General features: G+C 43.2%; 1 protein-coding gene across 2 annotated transcripts in view; it reads right to left on the reverse strand.

The window, feature by feature from the left end:
* The window catches only part of mllt10 (MLLT10 histone lysine methyltransferase DOT1L cofactor), a 73,614-nt gene that overhangs the window by 29,723 nt on the left and 30,387 nt on the right, over positions 1–13,504 (reverse strand). The window contains exons 8-9 of one of the 2 annotated variants that reach the window (XM_080417798.1): positions 2,545–2,634; positions 1,198–1,600 (exon numbers count right to left, since the gene is read on the reverse strand). In XM_080417798.1, coding sequence (XP_080273924.1) covers positions 1,198–1,600; positions 2,545–2,634 — 493 coding nt within the window. Of the gene's footprint in view, positions 1–1,197; positions 1,601–2,544; positions 2,644–13,504 lie in introns of both variants that reach the window. The other variant, XM_080417797.1, reaches the window with a different exon arrangement.

Consider the following 13,504-nt stretch of genomic DNA (forward strand, 5'->3'; position numbering starts at 1 on the left):
TGTCTTTGATGTCTCGTTACTCACCGACCGACGTGAAAAGTGGCGTTCTTTTTTTCCATAGATTCCCCTGTCGTCATTTTTTAAACCCCCTCCGTTGTCATAATGGGAGCGCGTGGGTTAGGGAGATTCGTCTATTATAACCGACGCAAAGTTGTATTTTTCTCTACTGCTAGTCATTGTGGAGTCTCATGATAGTCAAACATGCGTTGAAAATTCCTGCGAGGCCACCGTTAATGGCGAACGACTTAACACTGGTTGCTTGTTTCCAGAACCTGGCAACACGAGTTGCCAGGTTCTGGAAAGAAACAAGCATGACGACAGGGGAATCTATGGAAAAAAAGAACGCCACTTTTCACGTCGGTCGGTGAGTAACGAGACATCAAAGACAACACTTAATTTGTCCGGTATTCTCCAGTTTCTTTTTGATTGATTGAATACTTTATTAGTCAGAGATGTAAACAGCTTGTGGTACAGTAAGACATTAAAGCTAAAAGGATACCTAGCATCTGTCTAAATAACCTAGATTGTAACACTGTGGTCACATTCAACATTGGCCCAGGGACTTTAACATGCCTGTACTTATCCCTAATGTTAACCTAAAATATATATATATATATATGCCTAAACCTAACCTCATAACCACGCCCATCCCAGGCGAAACACCCAGGAAAGAGTGAATCTCTGAGAGACGGAGAGAGAGATGATATTTCTGGTGGGAAAGTTTCCATGTTAACGTCGTCTCCACCATCATTGGAGCTGCAGGCTTTTATCACCTCTGCAGTCCAGTCCGACACACACACACACACTCTCTCACACACACACACACACACACACACACACGTCGAGGGCCTCCGGGTTCTGATAGCATGAAACACAGGAGCTCAGTCTGAACACTGACTCCCTCTCAGGTCATAACCTCCCTACAGGCCCTGTCTGTGTGTGTGTGTGTGTGTGTGTGTGTGTGTGTGTGTGTGTGTGTGTGTGTGTGTGTGTGTGTGTGTGTGTGTGTGTGTGTGTGTGTGTGTGTGTGTGTAATGTATATGTAGGCTCTCTCTCCCAGACAGGGCCCCAGATTACAGAGACAGAGGGGCCAGTTGAGGGGACTTTATCACAGTAACATACCTCACTGTACTGATATCTGGACACACACACACACACACACACACACACGCACACACACACACACACACGTCTCACCTTGATGGAACGGGCCGGTGGCGGCGGAGGCGGCGGCGGCCGACGACGACGCGGCCGACGCAGCGACGGCCGCAGAGGGGAGGAGCTTCCCCGAGGAGTTGAAAGACTTGCGGCCGCCCCGCTGAACCACGTGTCCGTGCCCGCCTCCCCGCTTGTTCTTGACCTCCGGCCCTGCCTTGCCGCCCACGCCGCCACCCCCCACCACCACCGCGTCCATGGAGGGTCCGCCGTCGCCCTTGCCGCCGCCGCCGGCGGTCGACGACACTTCCTGGAAGTTGGCGGTGGTGAAGCGGGCGGAGCCCGCGTCGTCCAACCGCTTCTGAGAGGAGGAGGAGGAGGAGGCGGGCAGAGAGGTGACCCCGCCCACTCCGGAGCTGCCTCCGCCAGCGCTGTTGTTGTAGTTCTGTTTGTTAGAGAGAGAGAGAGAGAGAGAGAGGCAGTGGGGGAAAAGTAAAGTAAGTAAAGGTATCAATACTGCAATATAAAAATACTCTGTTACAAGTAAAAGTCTGGAATTCAAAATTCACTTGAGTAAAAGTACAACAGTATTGTCTTCAGAATGTACTTAAAGCACCAAATGTTAAAGTACTCGTTATGCAGAATGTCCCATTTCACACGTTTTCAAATTCATAAAATGTATAAAAATCTTTTGAAAATAGCAGATCTACAAGCTCACAATGCGTCGCATTGTGAGCTTGTAGATCGGCTATTTTTAAATGGCCTAAATGTATATAGGGCTGAAGTGGTTAATGTATGTTTTGTAATAATAATCTAAATCTACAAAGTAACTAGTATCTACAGTTTTCAAATAATTGTAGTGGAGTAAAAGTACAACATTTGCTTCCGAGTTGTAGTGGAGTAGAAGTAAAAGTGCAGAAAATTGGCGTGTTTGACGTGTTTTTACCGCATGGCACAACGTGCCAATGACGTGTTTGACGTGTTTTTGTTTTTGTTTTTCAACGTTCAGAACCCAAGATATCGTGATCCGAAAATGTGCTGCTCCATTCACTTCTTGGTTAACTTATTACTTAAAAAGGCTGCATCTCTGCTCCTGTGTACTTTTTTTTTTGCTATGCATTTTTGGTCAAGACATGCTATTTTCAAAGGCAGACAATTAATGTCAACGAGGTCGCGATGACCTCGTTGACATTTGTGAAACCACACAGTACAACCCTCAGTGATTAGCAACCATCAGGGGAATCGATCGAAAAGAAAGGGAGAGAAGACGGAAAAGAGACGAGGGATGCAAGGTAGGTAGAGCAGAGTTAAGAAACCCCTTGAAAACGAAATCATTAATCTCAAGGGGTTTCTTTTTCAAAGAAAAGGGAACCTTTTAGGCTACTTCACCTTGTCCGGGACCATGATGTTCGGAAGAACGAGAGACGGCGAGAGGTCCACCCCACTCTTCTTGTGTTTGGGTTTATGCCTGTCCCTCTCCTTGTGTTTCTGAAGATGGAGAGAGAGAGAGAGAGGGAGAGAGACACAGAGAGAGAGAACCGAATGGGTGAAGCTACTCGTGGACACACTGCAGTGTTCAGAGAGACGCTAAGACGCGTTGCAGCGCGACGTGCTGTGAGCTTGTCGATCTGCAATTTTCTGCCAAAGCTAATCCACAATAAGGATGCTGGGGTTTAAGTGGTTACGTCCTATGTTATACATACTGTCGTACACGGTGCCGTGCAAAAATTTGCCAAAATGGACAATCAACAAGCTCAGATTTTGTTTTAATAACTGTTATTAATCGATGTTATCAAAATTGTATTAATTAATAAATATAAATAAATATTAGTCTTTTATAAAATAAATTCATGAGTTCAATTAACTGTTACACATCTAGAGAGAGTGAGACAGAAAATGTGTGAGACAGCATGGGTCTGTAAGCGCCGCGCGTTGGAGCCAGAGGTCTAATGGTTTCATCCAATCACATCTCTCCTCCCCAAGACCGCATCACGGCTCAATTTACACCCTGGATCACACACACACACACACACACACACACACCCTCTCTTACACTCCTGAAGGGGTTGAGAGGGTGCCAGCACATTTGCACTTCACATATGTACGAACACACATACGTGTGAGAGGTTATTAAATGCCTTTGCGTTGCCACACACACACAGGTTTGTATTACTAGACTTCTGAGGACCTAAAAATGTTTGGGACGGCATTGAAAACAGCTCACAATAGCCGAAAAATCTACAAGCTTACGTGTGAGCTTGTAGATCGCCTATTTTTCGGTGTGTGACATCGCCACAAAACTAAGTATAAAATAGGGAACTCTCTAAACCTGACCTCGAAATGCTTAATCCTAACTCTAACCTCAACCTGAATCTTTTCCTAATTCTATACAGATCTCTAAACATTTTTAGAGAACCATAAAACCACCATTTTTCTTTTGAAGACCTCACAATGTTTATTTATCAAATTCTACTATACTTGTGGCAACATTTAGTCTTGGTCCTCACGCGTATAGTAAAACAAACACACACACACACACACACAGAATGAATGACAAGGACCCAGACACCTTCTGGGGGAACGTGCTAGAGGAAGAATAAAGTGTTGCTCCCGTACCCAGCTGGGTGAGTGTCAAAGGCGTTTCAAACCGCGTTGGGTCTCCAGGGCTAATAGACACCCATTCTCTCTAGGATACAACTGTAAAAAAAACATTATATAAAATAGGGCTAGGCAATTAACACATTCACTGCCAGCGGCTTTCTAATATTGGCAGGTTGCTTCTGCCAGCATTTTTAAGCATTCTGACAAATTTTTCAAGAACCGCTGAATATTTATCTCCTGTATGATCGATACTCTGATCGTTGCTAATCACGGATGGTTTCACTGTGCTTCCGTGAAAAAAATGAAAATTGTATCGCGACCTCCTGTTCGCTTGTTATACCCAGTTGTAAATAGCATGTTTCGCCAAAAATACATAGTATTAAAAAAAGTACACAGGAGCCGAGATACAGGATTTTAAAGTAATAAGTTAACCAGGAAGTGAATGGAGCAGTAAATCTTCGGATCACGTTATCTTGGGTTCTGGAAGTTTTTTAGTTTTTTTTAAATGACCTGATCTTTGTCAATGGCGGTGAACGGGTCGGATCTCCGTCAATGGTAGTGAATGTGAAAACAGACATTTATAACCAATAACCCACAATCTTGTTCATATAGATAAAGCAGGTTTTTATATATATATATATATATATATATATATATTTTGTATTTCTTATATATCAACACATGTTTATAATCAACTAAATTGTCTGATTATCCACTTAAAAAGGGACATTTCACTTTCAAACAGGTTTGTGGTCATTTTATCATCTACTCTGGCTTTTGTGAGCACCCCAGACAGTTTGTAAGTTGCTTGATTCAGTATTTATATATTTGATATTGATTTTATCAGACACGCCCCTTTCCTATACAAATCCATTGTAACTTCAAACTCCATTTTAACCATGTTAGATTAATTGAAAACTGAATTCGCTGAAGAAGACCTTTCCAGGTCGAAACGTTGGTTTTCATTTAAATAAATCCTGCATCGTGGCTACGAGTGTGCGGCCTTTTCTTTACTTTTATAGATTCAATGAAAACACCCGTCCTTGGTTCTGGTGACTGATATTGTCCTTCTAATACGTATGGCGGTCGTGTTTGTTTCTATTAATATTTTAAAGTTTCACATTTTATTCATTTTCGCAAACAATAACAAATAAATGAAAAAGAGTCATTGAAAAAGCACGGCCCCCTCACGTATTAGAAGGACAACATCAGTCACCAGAACCAAGGACATGCGTTTTGAATGAGTCTAACATGGTTAAAATGGAAGTTTGAAGTTACAATGGATTTGTTTAAGTAGGGGGTATGAATCGAGGAAAGAGTTTGACATTTTAAGTCATATCGCCCAGCCATGATCAGTGTTGGAAAGTAACTAAAGTAACTTAACAAAAAAAGTAATATTATTACCTTTTTCCAGTAACTAGTAATATAACTAATTACTTTCACATTTTTGATTTGACTATTTTCCAAAAGTAACTCGTTACTATTTTGACGAGCCTTGGTGGTACAGTGGGAATTGGACAATTTGTTCAAAAATAATACGTTTGTTACTGTAGGTTGAACAAAAGGAACTAAATCACCTCCTGAAAAGACCCATTCATTTATCAGTTGGGCTCATTTGCTAAATCTCAACAGCCTGTGTGGACGGTGGATAGAACGGTGTGGTGGATGCATCTTGCTGTTGGTAAGATACTAAATCCATAAAAAGATATCACACACCTAGACTGCCCCAACGCTCCTGATTTCGTGTATAGAGGGGTGGGTGTATAGAGCCGGCGAGAGATTGCGCCTGATCCCATTGGTTCACCGATCTGTCCGTCAACCCCCGCCCCGTTAACACAACATTACGAGCGACGCCCACTGCACTCTGGTTGGTTGGGAAATGAAACACTTCCTCATACCGAGTACACCGACCCGCTGGTCCAGGCTTTTATTTTTTAGCAAAACTAAGCAATAAAAGCCTGGAGATCGAGGCTATCACACACCTAACACCCCATAAGTATTGTCAACTTCAACGTTGAGGCACAGCTGTTTACAAAGCAGGTGAACAAAATTAATTGATCAGCCCCAATGTATCTGAGGTTCTGACACACGAAAGCAAAGGGGTAGTTCACCCAAAAACTTTACATTAGCATCTTTCCGCCGGTCATCAAATTATTGGCTTAGGAATGAGACAAAAACAAAAAAAATCTTGAATTCAATGCTTCATGGGGTGTGTAATTGATAGAAACAAAGATTTTTTGGGGGGTAAACTACTCCTTTAACGTCAGTGTAAACAAAGATGACTTTTCAGAGTTATATCAACAATGAGGATTTTACAATGTAGGGTGCAGAAAAGGGAAAATAATAACTGCTAATATTGAAAATGCAAAGTAAAACTTGTTACCTACTACCTAGTCTGGGAGGCATTGCGTCGGAGCTTGGACAGCAGGGGCGCGGCCACTACGTTGTGATTCAAATCAACAGCCAATGAAGAAAAGGGGGCGGGATCCACATGCACTGGGTGTTGCATCTAAATAGGATCGACGGGAAGCAATTTCCCCTTGAGAAATTGCGGCTGCCATCGTTGTGTACTGCTGTTTGCCTCTCGTCGGACTTTTTAGACGAGTTGCACAGCTCTCAGACCGGTAAGAGGCGTGTCCACTCAGATTCTGAGCGTAAATTACATCCCGCCCACAAATACCAGGGCTCTGGCCCAGAAGTTCCTCGCCGAGCTGGCGAAAACTTCTGGGAACTCAGATTACCTACTACCTACCCTACAACCTACCCTACTGGCAGGGAGTCATATGTAAAGTAATATTATTACTTTTTAAACAAATAACTAGTAATAGGTAATATATTACTGTTTTTGAGCAACTTGCCCAACACTGGCCATGATGTACATGATATAAGACACAACACAGGCTTCCTCATGCTCAGCGCCATGGCCACTCTGGAATACAGGAACCCACACTATCACCTCTGGGTCTGGGTGCAAGATGATTGGATTGGGGGGGGTGACAGTTAAACCAGCACTTCCTGTGTGTGAGTGGCAGTTAACAGAACGCTCCAGTTAGATGAGGAGTTGTCCCCTCCATTGCTGGCTTTCTCAGTGGGTCCCAAACAGTGGGACCCATTTTTATGGGACGCGAGCAAATATTCCTTTTTTCGTTTCCTATATTTAAATATAATGTATATATATATTACAATTTCCAAAGATTTTTTTTATCACAATTTATCATATATAAATGAATTGAAATTCCATTAAAAAAAAGTTATTTTGGCTATTTTCAAATAGCTGTTGTATGTAGGGTTAAAGTGGTGTGTGTGTGTGACGTGTGTGTGTGTGTGTGTGTGTGTGTGCGTGGGCATGTTTGTGTGCACACGCCCACACAAGAGAGCAAAGGGTTTATGTCCAAATCTACTCCATCTACAGGAGGAGGCAAAGTCTTCATTAACGTTCAGGGTTTGTGTCACAAATGAGCCCCAGAGAGACGGACAGAACACCAGCAGTTGGGTACGAACTAAGAGAGAGAGTGGTGTGGTACAGTGAAGGAGAAGAAAGAGAAATGAGAGAGCATAGATGGGAGAGAGAGAGACAGGGTGAGAGGGGGGGAGACAGATGAGAGAGTGAGAGAGAGAGAGACAGAGAGAGAGTGAGAGAGAGAGATTTCTTGTGATTCTCTTGTTGTTTCTCATTAACATTCCAGAGGTTAGATGTTGATGGACAGAGGCTAGGTTGAGAGGGTCGGGTAACGCGCACACACTCTAAACACACACACACACACACACACACACAAAAGAGCCACACACACACACACACAAAGTGGTGGAAAGTAACTAAGTACATTTACTTAAGTACTGTACTTAAGTACAATTTTGAGGTATTTGTACTTTACTTGAGTATTTCCAATTTTCAGTACTTTTACTTCTACTCCACTACATCTCAGAGGCAAATATTGTACTTTTTACTCTACTACAATTATTTGAAAACTTTAGTTACTAGTTACTTTTCAGATATAAACTATGATATAATGAAACATACATTAACCACTTTAACCCTATTTTATACATAGGCTATTTGAAAATAGCAGATCTACAAGCTGATGCGACGCGTTGTGAGCTTGTAGATCGGCTATTTTCAAATATTTAGTACTTTTACTTTTGGTACTCGAAGTACATTTTGATGCCAATACTTTTGTACTTTTACTCAAGTAAATTTTGAATTCTAGACTTTTACTTGTAACAGAGTATTTTTATATTGCAGTATTGGTACTTTTACTTAAGTAAAGAATTTGAGTACTTTTTCCACCACTGCACACACATTCTAAATACACACTCACACACCCACACAAGCACACTCTAAATACACACACACACACTCGCTTTCTCGCTCTCACACACACACACACACACACACACACACACACACTCTCTCTAAATACACACACACACACACACACACCAAACTCCACAACTTCAGCCTAATGACTCAAGATGCCTGCTGGACGCGGAGCGTTTAGCCGTGGGAAACGGATCGCACAGACAATGTAGCGCTGAAGCGCCCTTATCAATCAGGTCAATGGATTATACAGGAGCGGACAAAAGGCCAAAAACCACGCGCTCTGGCCACCGCAGCTCGGCCCATTAGCGGAGCCCCGCTCATTTGACACCGTCCGAGGGGCTTCTTTCAGACTGCGTGGGGTTAAATATGAGTTGCGCTGAAGGACGAGGCTCTCCTGAATCTATCTATCTATCAGCGGAACACCCGAACAATACGCGCCACAACGGTGGGCTGGGATCTTCTCCGTCTTTGTCAAACCCCCGGCTATCTAGCTCTGAACTGGAGCTGGAAAAGAACAGAAGGACAGAAGGACAATTCCTAGAAAAGAAAAAAGGGGGAAAAAAGCATCCTTTAGCCCATTGGTTCTCAAAATGGGGGTCCTTGGGGGGCTATCAGGGGGTCCTCAGCTAAATTTGTTAATAATAATCATTTTAACCACTTCAACCATATGTATACTTTGGCTATTCAAAAACCAAAGCAGATATACAAATTCACGCTTGTAGATCTGCTATTTTTGAAAAATTGCGAAGATTTGTGCACATTTTTGAATATAACAAAATATTTTTGAGATGGGGTTCCGCGGCCAAATACACATCATTCTGGGTGTTTGAGAACCACTGCTTTAGCCACATGAACCTTAGTGTCCCTATTCTGGGGAAGAACATTCGGCGGATCTCCACACACAGGCTCAAAACCGGCATGTAGATCGGCTATTTTTGTAGAGACCTAGGGAACCCTGGTCAACTAAAGTATATAGGGTCACTGGTTCTCAGCCCGTGGACACTGATGGCCTACAGGCCGGCCCCCAGGTTATTGCAGTGAGACACTTAAGATTTGAATGATAATATAACATTAATATTAAAAAAGTGATACCAATAAATAAGAATATACTACAATCCAAGGTGGAACCCAATCGATTGATTGATCATTAAAATAAACATGCTCTGAAAATGCACGTGGCCCACACATCTGGCCGCTTAAAAGAGCTGCCGTGTTAAAGGACGACTTCACCGATTTTCAACCTATCTTCATATAATTGGTCCTCACTAATACTCATGATAAAATGGTACAATTTTTTTCTACTTGGTCTGTGTCTCATAGGAGGGCTGTGGACAGTCCAGAAACCCGTCTACCAGTGACATTATCGTTAGGCATGATTTTTTTTTCCCAACAAGATTTCACCTTTTTTTTTTAGATTCTTATTAACACGAGAACAATGGCTTCTTTTATTGCATTGCAACTTTCCAGGAATAGAAAGCCTGCAGTTTCTATTAGCTTGGATTCCCCATTGATGATGTCACTGGTAGACAGGACTCTGAACTGTCCACAGCCCTCTTCTGAGACACAGACCGAGTAGGAAAAAATGGTACCATTTTATCATGAGTATTACTGAGGACCAATTATATGAAGATAGGTTGAAAATCGGTGAAGTTGTCCTTTAAGTGGGCAGATGGGTGGGCCACGAATGCTTTCAAGATCCTCAAGTGGGCCCTGATCCAAGAAAAAGGTTGAGTACCACACTAGCTTAAGTGATTCAAAAAGTAGATCTTTTTGTACTTTGTTTTCGTACCTCTTCAGTCATACGCTCGGTCACGATGTCTGAAAGAAACGACGAACATAAAATAAACACAATGACAAAAGACCTTCGTTTCAAATCCAGGCTAATGTTCGACTATAAGATAAGCAGACAAGTGGCGCGCCTTTCCCCGAGCTGTAAGGGCTTATTTTTATCCAAACAGGTCATTTATTTTAAGCTAGAGAAATGGGACTCGCCGTGGTGGACCAGAAAACCCAAACTGAACGGAGCGCAGAACGAGACCGCTCACGTTCCCTGCAAAAACTCGTTGTGGGTTTTTTACCTCAGCGTTATCAGTTAAAATGACATTAATGTGGATCCAAATCGGGTAATAGCATAGAATGTGTGTTCTAGAACTCTCCCATCAGGCCCCAGAGAGTAAGAGAAAACAGGAGGAGAGGAGAGGAGGAGAGAGAGGAGAGAAGAAACAGGAAGAAAGGGGGGAAACTAATCCACCCTGCCCAGGCAGGAATTCCCCTGTGCCGTTTCCTGCAGGATCTCTGACCAGCCAGAATATATATGTGTGTGTGTGTGTGTGTGTGTGTGTGTGTGTGTGTGTGTGTGTGTGTGTGTGTGTGTGTGTGTGTGTGTGTGTGTGTGTGTGTGTGTGTGTGTGTGTGTGTGTGTGTGTGTGTGTGTGTGTGTGTGTGTGGTGTGTGGTGTGTGTGTGGTGTGTGTGTGTTTCCTGCAGGGCTTTTTTCTAAGTGGACGGTGGTTGTAGAATCCTTTTAGACCCTGCTGCTTGTTTGACTGCAGGGCTTAACATTAGGTAGGCATGCATCTGAGCTCCCAAACCACATGACACACACACACACACACATCTGAGCAAGCTGATCTCTGACCCTGGAATGTGGATAGGAGTGTGTGTGTGTGTGTGTGTGTGTGTGTGTGTGTGTGTGTGTGTGTGTGTGTGTGTGTGTGTTTTCAAGGGGGATGGGCCCTAGCTAATGCAAATCAGGCTGTGGTAACAAAAGCCAGGGCAGTTGGACTGAATCATGCACATGCACATAGCGCATGGCACACACGCACAAATGCACGCGCACACACACACACACACACACAGTTCAGAAGCTGCAATTGTCAAGACAGAAAGACCCAGTAAATTTAAATAAAAACATGCTGAATAGTCAATTAACGATCCTACTACATTATGCATCAAACAAAAATAACAATGTATTGTTTACATTCAACTCCAACTTAAAGAAAAGGAGAAAAAATAAACCGAATTGCCATTATGCATATGCATAATAAAGGCTCCTCAATTGATCTGGGTAAAACGAAGATAACAAATGAAGACAGCACAACAAACAAGGGCATTAAATCATTTTAAATTGGTAAACCAATCAGGTGACAGAAATAGCTTAATGTAGAGCGTTGACTTCCTCTGATGTCATAAAGGGGGGAGTGGCTCACTCAGAATACAGCCATCCATTCTCAAAGTAGCAGATCTAGAAGCTCACAGCGCACAGTGAGCTTGTGGCGCTGCTATTGTCACTATTTGTGGTAAAACAGCAAAGTACGTGTGTAAATAGGCCTGGCCCCAATTGGCTATTTGAAAATAGCCGATCTACAAGCTCACAACGTGTCGCAATGCGACATGTTGAGAGCTTGTAGATCTGCCATTTTCAAAACAAATCTCTGGCACAAAATATTTTCAGATGGGAGTCCGCAGACAAAAAAGGTTTGAGAACCACTGGTTTAAACAACATTAGGAAGCAAGCCTAAATAAGCAACTACACTTTAGAAACCACAACCACCAATATTTACAAGAAACTTTACAGGAAAACAAGCCCAAAGTCGCTTATAATAAGCAGACTTGGCAACGCAGATGTCAAGTTGGCTGGCGGAGATTTTCCAATGCCTGCAGATCAGGATTCAGGGTAAATATAAGCAATGTTGCCCGTTAAGTTTCAAGAAAACATTATTATTTCCTCTTTAACTTTGACTTCTGGGCCAGCTTTTGTGTGTGTGTGTGTGTGTGTGTGTGTGTGTGTGTGTGTGTGTGTGTGTGTGTGTGTGTGTGTGTGTGTGTGTGTGTGTGTGTGTGTGTGTGTGTGTGTGTGTGTGTGTGCGTGCGTGCGTGCGTGCGTGCGTGCGTGCGTGCGTGCGTGCGTGCGTGCGTGCGTGCGTGCGTGCGTGCGTGCGTGCGTGCGTGCGTGCGTGCGTGCGTGCGCGCGTGTGTGTGTGTGTGGGGGGGGGGGGTAATAGTCAGTGCTTTCTGTACACAACTGGTAGTGGGAGAAATATGTGAAAAAGTTGTTCACTTCCGGCAGAAAGTGTGAAATTTTGCACCTAGGGGTATTTTTGGGCGCTGAATTCAAAAATTGCCGGATCCAAGAAGTCAGACCAAAGCGTCTGACTTATTAATTAGATAATTAGCATATTTGCTGCAAATATGCTAATTATCTAATTAATTATGCACAATACAAAAATGTACATGGCAGAAATGGATTCTACGGGAAAAAACACATAAGAATCAACTGAGAAAAGTTTGGTACACCCTTTTATCGAATTGTTATATATATCATTATGCCAATTGATTCCTCCCCACACACAGTGTGTTGTCACTGCTGTTGTATTCTACTGACTCACCTGCCAGTGAGGAGCCCCCACCGGGAGGACGTTACATTTATTTCTCATTAACTTGTTTATTTAATCTGTCCTACTCTGTTCTTCTTGGAAGCATTGTCCTGAACAGAAACACAAAGTTCTGTGCATGGTAGATTAGGCGCAAAACATTTGCATTTTCCAGCACACCGTTTTTTACACATGCATTTGATCAGCTCTCGACACCCTTTAGACGCCACCTCTGCCATCACCGTCCAAAATGGACACCAGCCATCGTCCTAACTTTTCACCCATCCCCAATCGGCAGGTGAAGGAATCTCTGGGTTGGCAATTTGGGACTGTCCCCAGATGTGACCAGCTTGAAATACTGCTCTCTTCACATGACGAAGTGCCTCCTTTGTGGGTGGAATATTTTCCACTTTGCGATTTCCATGAGCAAATAGCTGCTTGCGTGCCTCGTTCACTTTCTTCCCCCGCTGGTAGGCGTGCCAGGCATGTAGCAACATTCGCGAATCAGCCTCTTCATGTGTATGTACATGGTTGAAGTTGAGAAACATCAGAAGGGGGGCTTCTTCATAGGTTGTGAGAAGTGTTTTCCCATCTGGAACAACCATTGTTTCTAGAGCAGCAGAATAATGTCTTTTTGTTGGAATCTACTCGAAGGAAGCTACTCCAGTTTCGTGGCACGGATGTCTGTTCAGTCACATGGAGTGGTATGCCGATGCCACGACCAAGCCTGGTTCCTTCCTTACGTGTCCCACACCACATCAACACGCATCACAGACTCCTCATTCAACTTTCGTGCAATGTACGGAAGGAACTGTTTGTGTGTTGCAAGGAACGTCTACGGTACGTACGGTACGGTACGGTACAGTACAGTACAGTACAGTACAGTACAGTACAGTACAGTACAGTACAGTAGAGTACAGTACAGTAGAGTACAGTACAGTACAGTACAGACCGTACAGTACAGTACCGTACAGTACCGTACCGTACCGTACCGTACCGTACCGTACCGTACAGTACAGTACAGTAGAGTAGAGTACAGTAGAGTAGAGTAGAGT

Source organism: Gymnoscopelus braueri (assembly GCF_963280865.1).
Source record: "Gymnoscopelus braueri genome assembly, chromosome: 21".
Taxonomy (NCBI): domain Eukaryota; kingdom Metazoa; phylum Chordata; class Actinopteri; order Myctophiformes; family Myctophidae; genus Gymnoscopelus; species Gymnoscopelus braueri.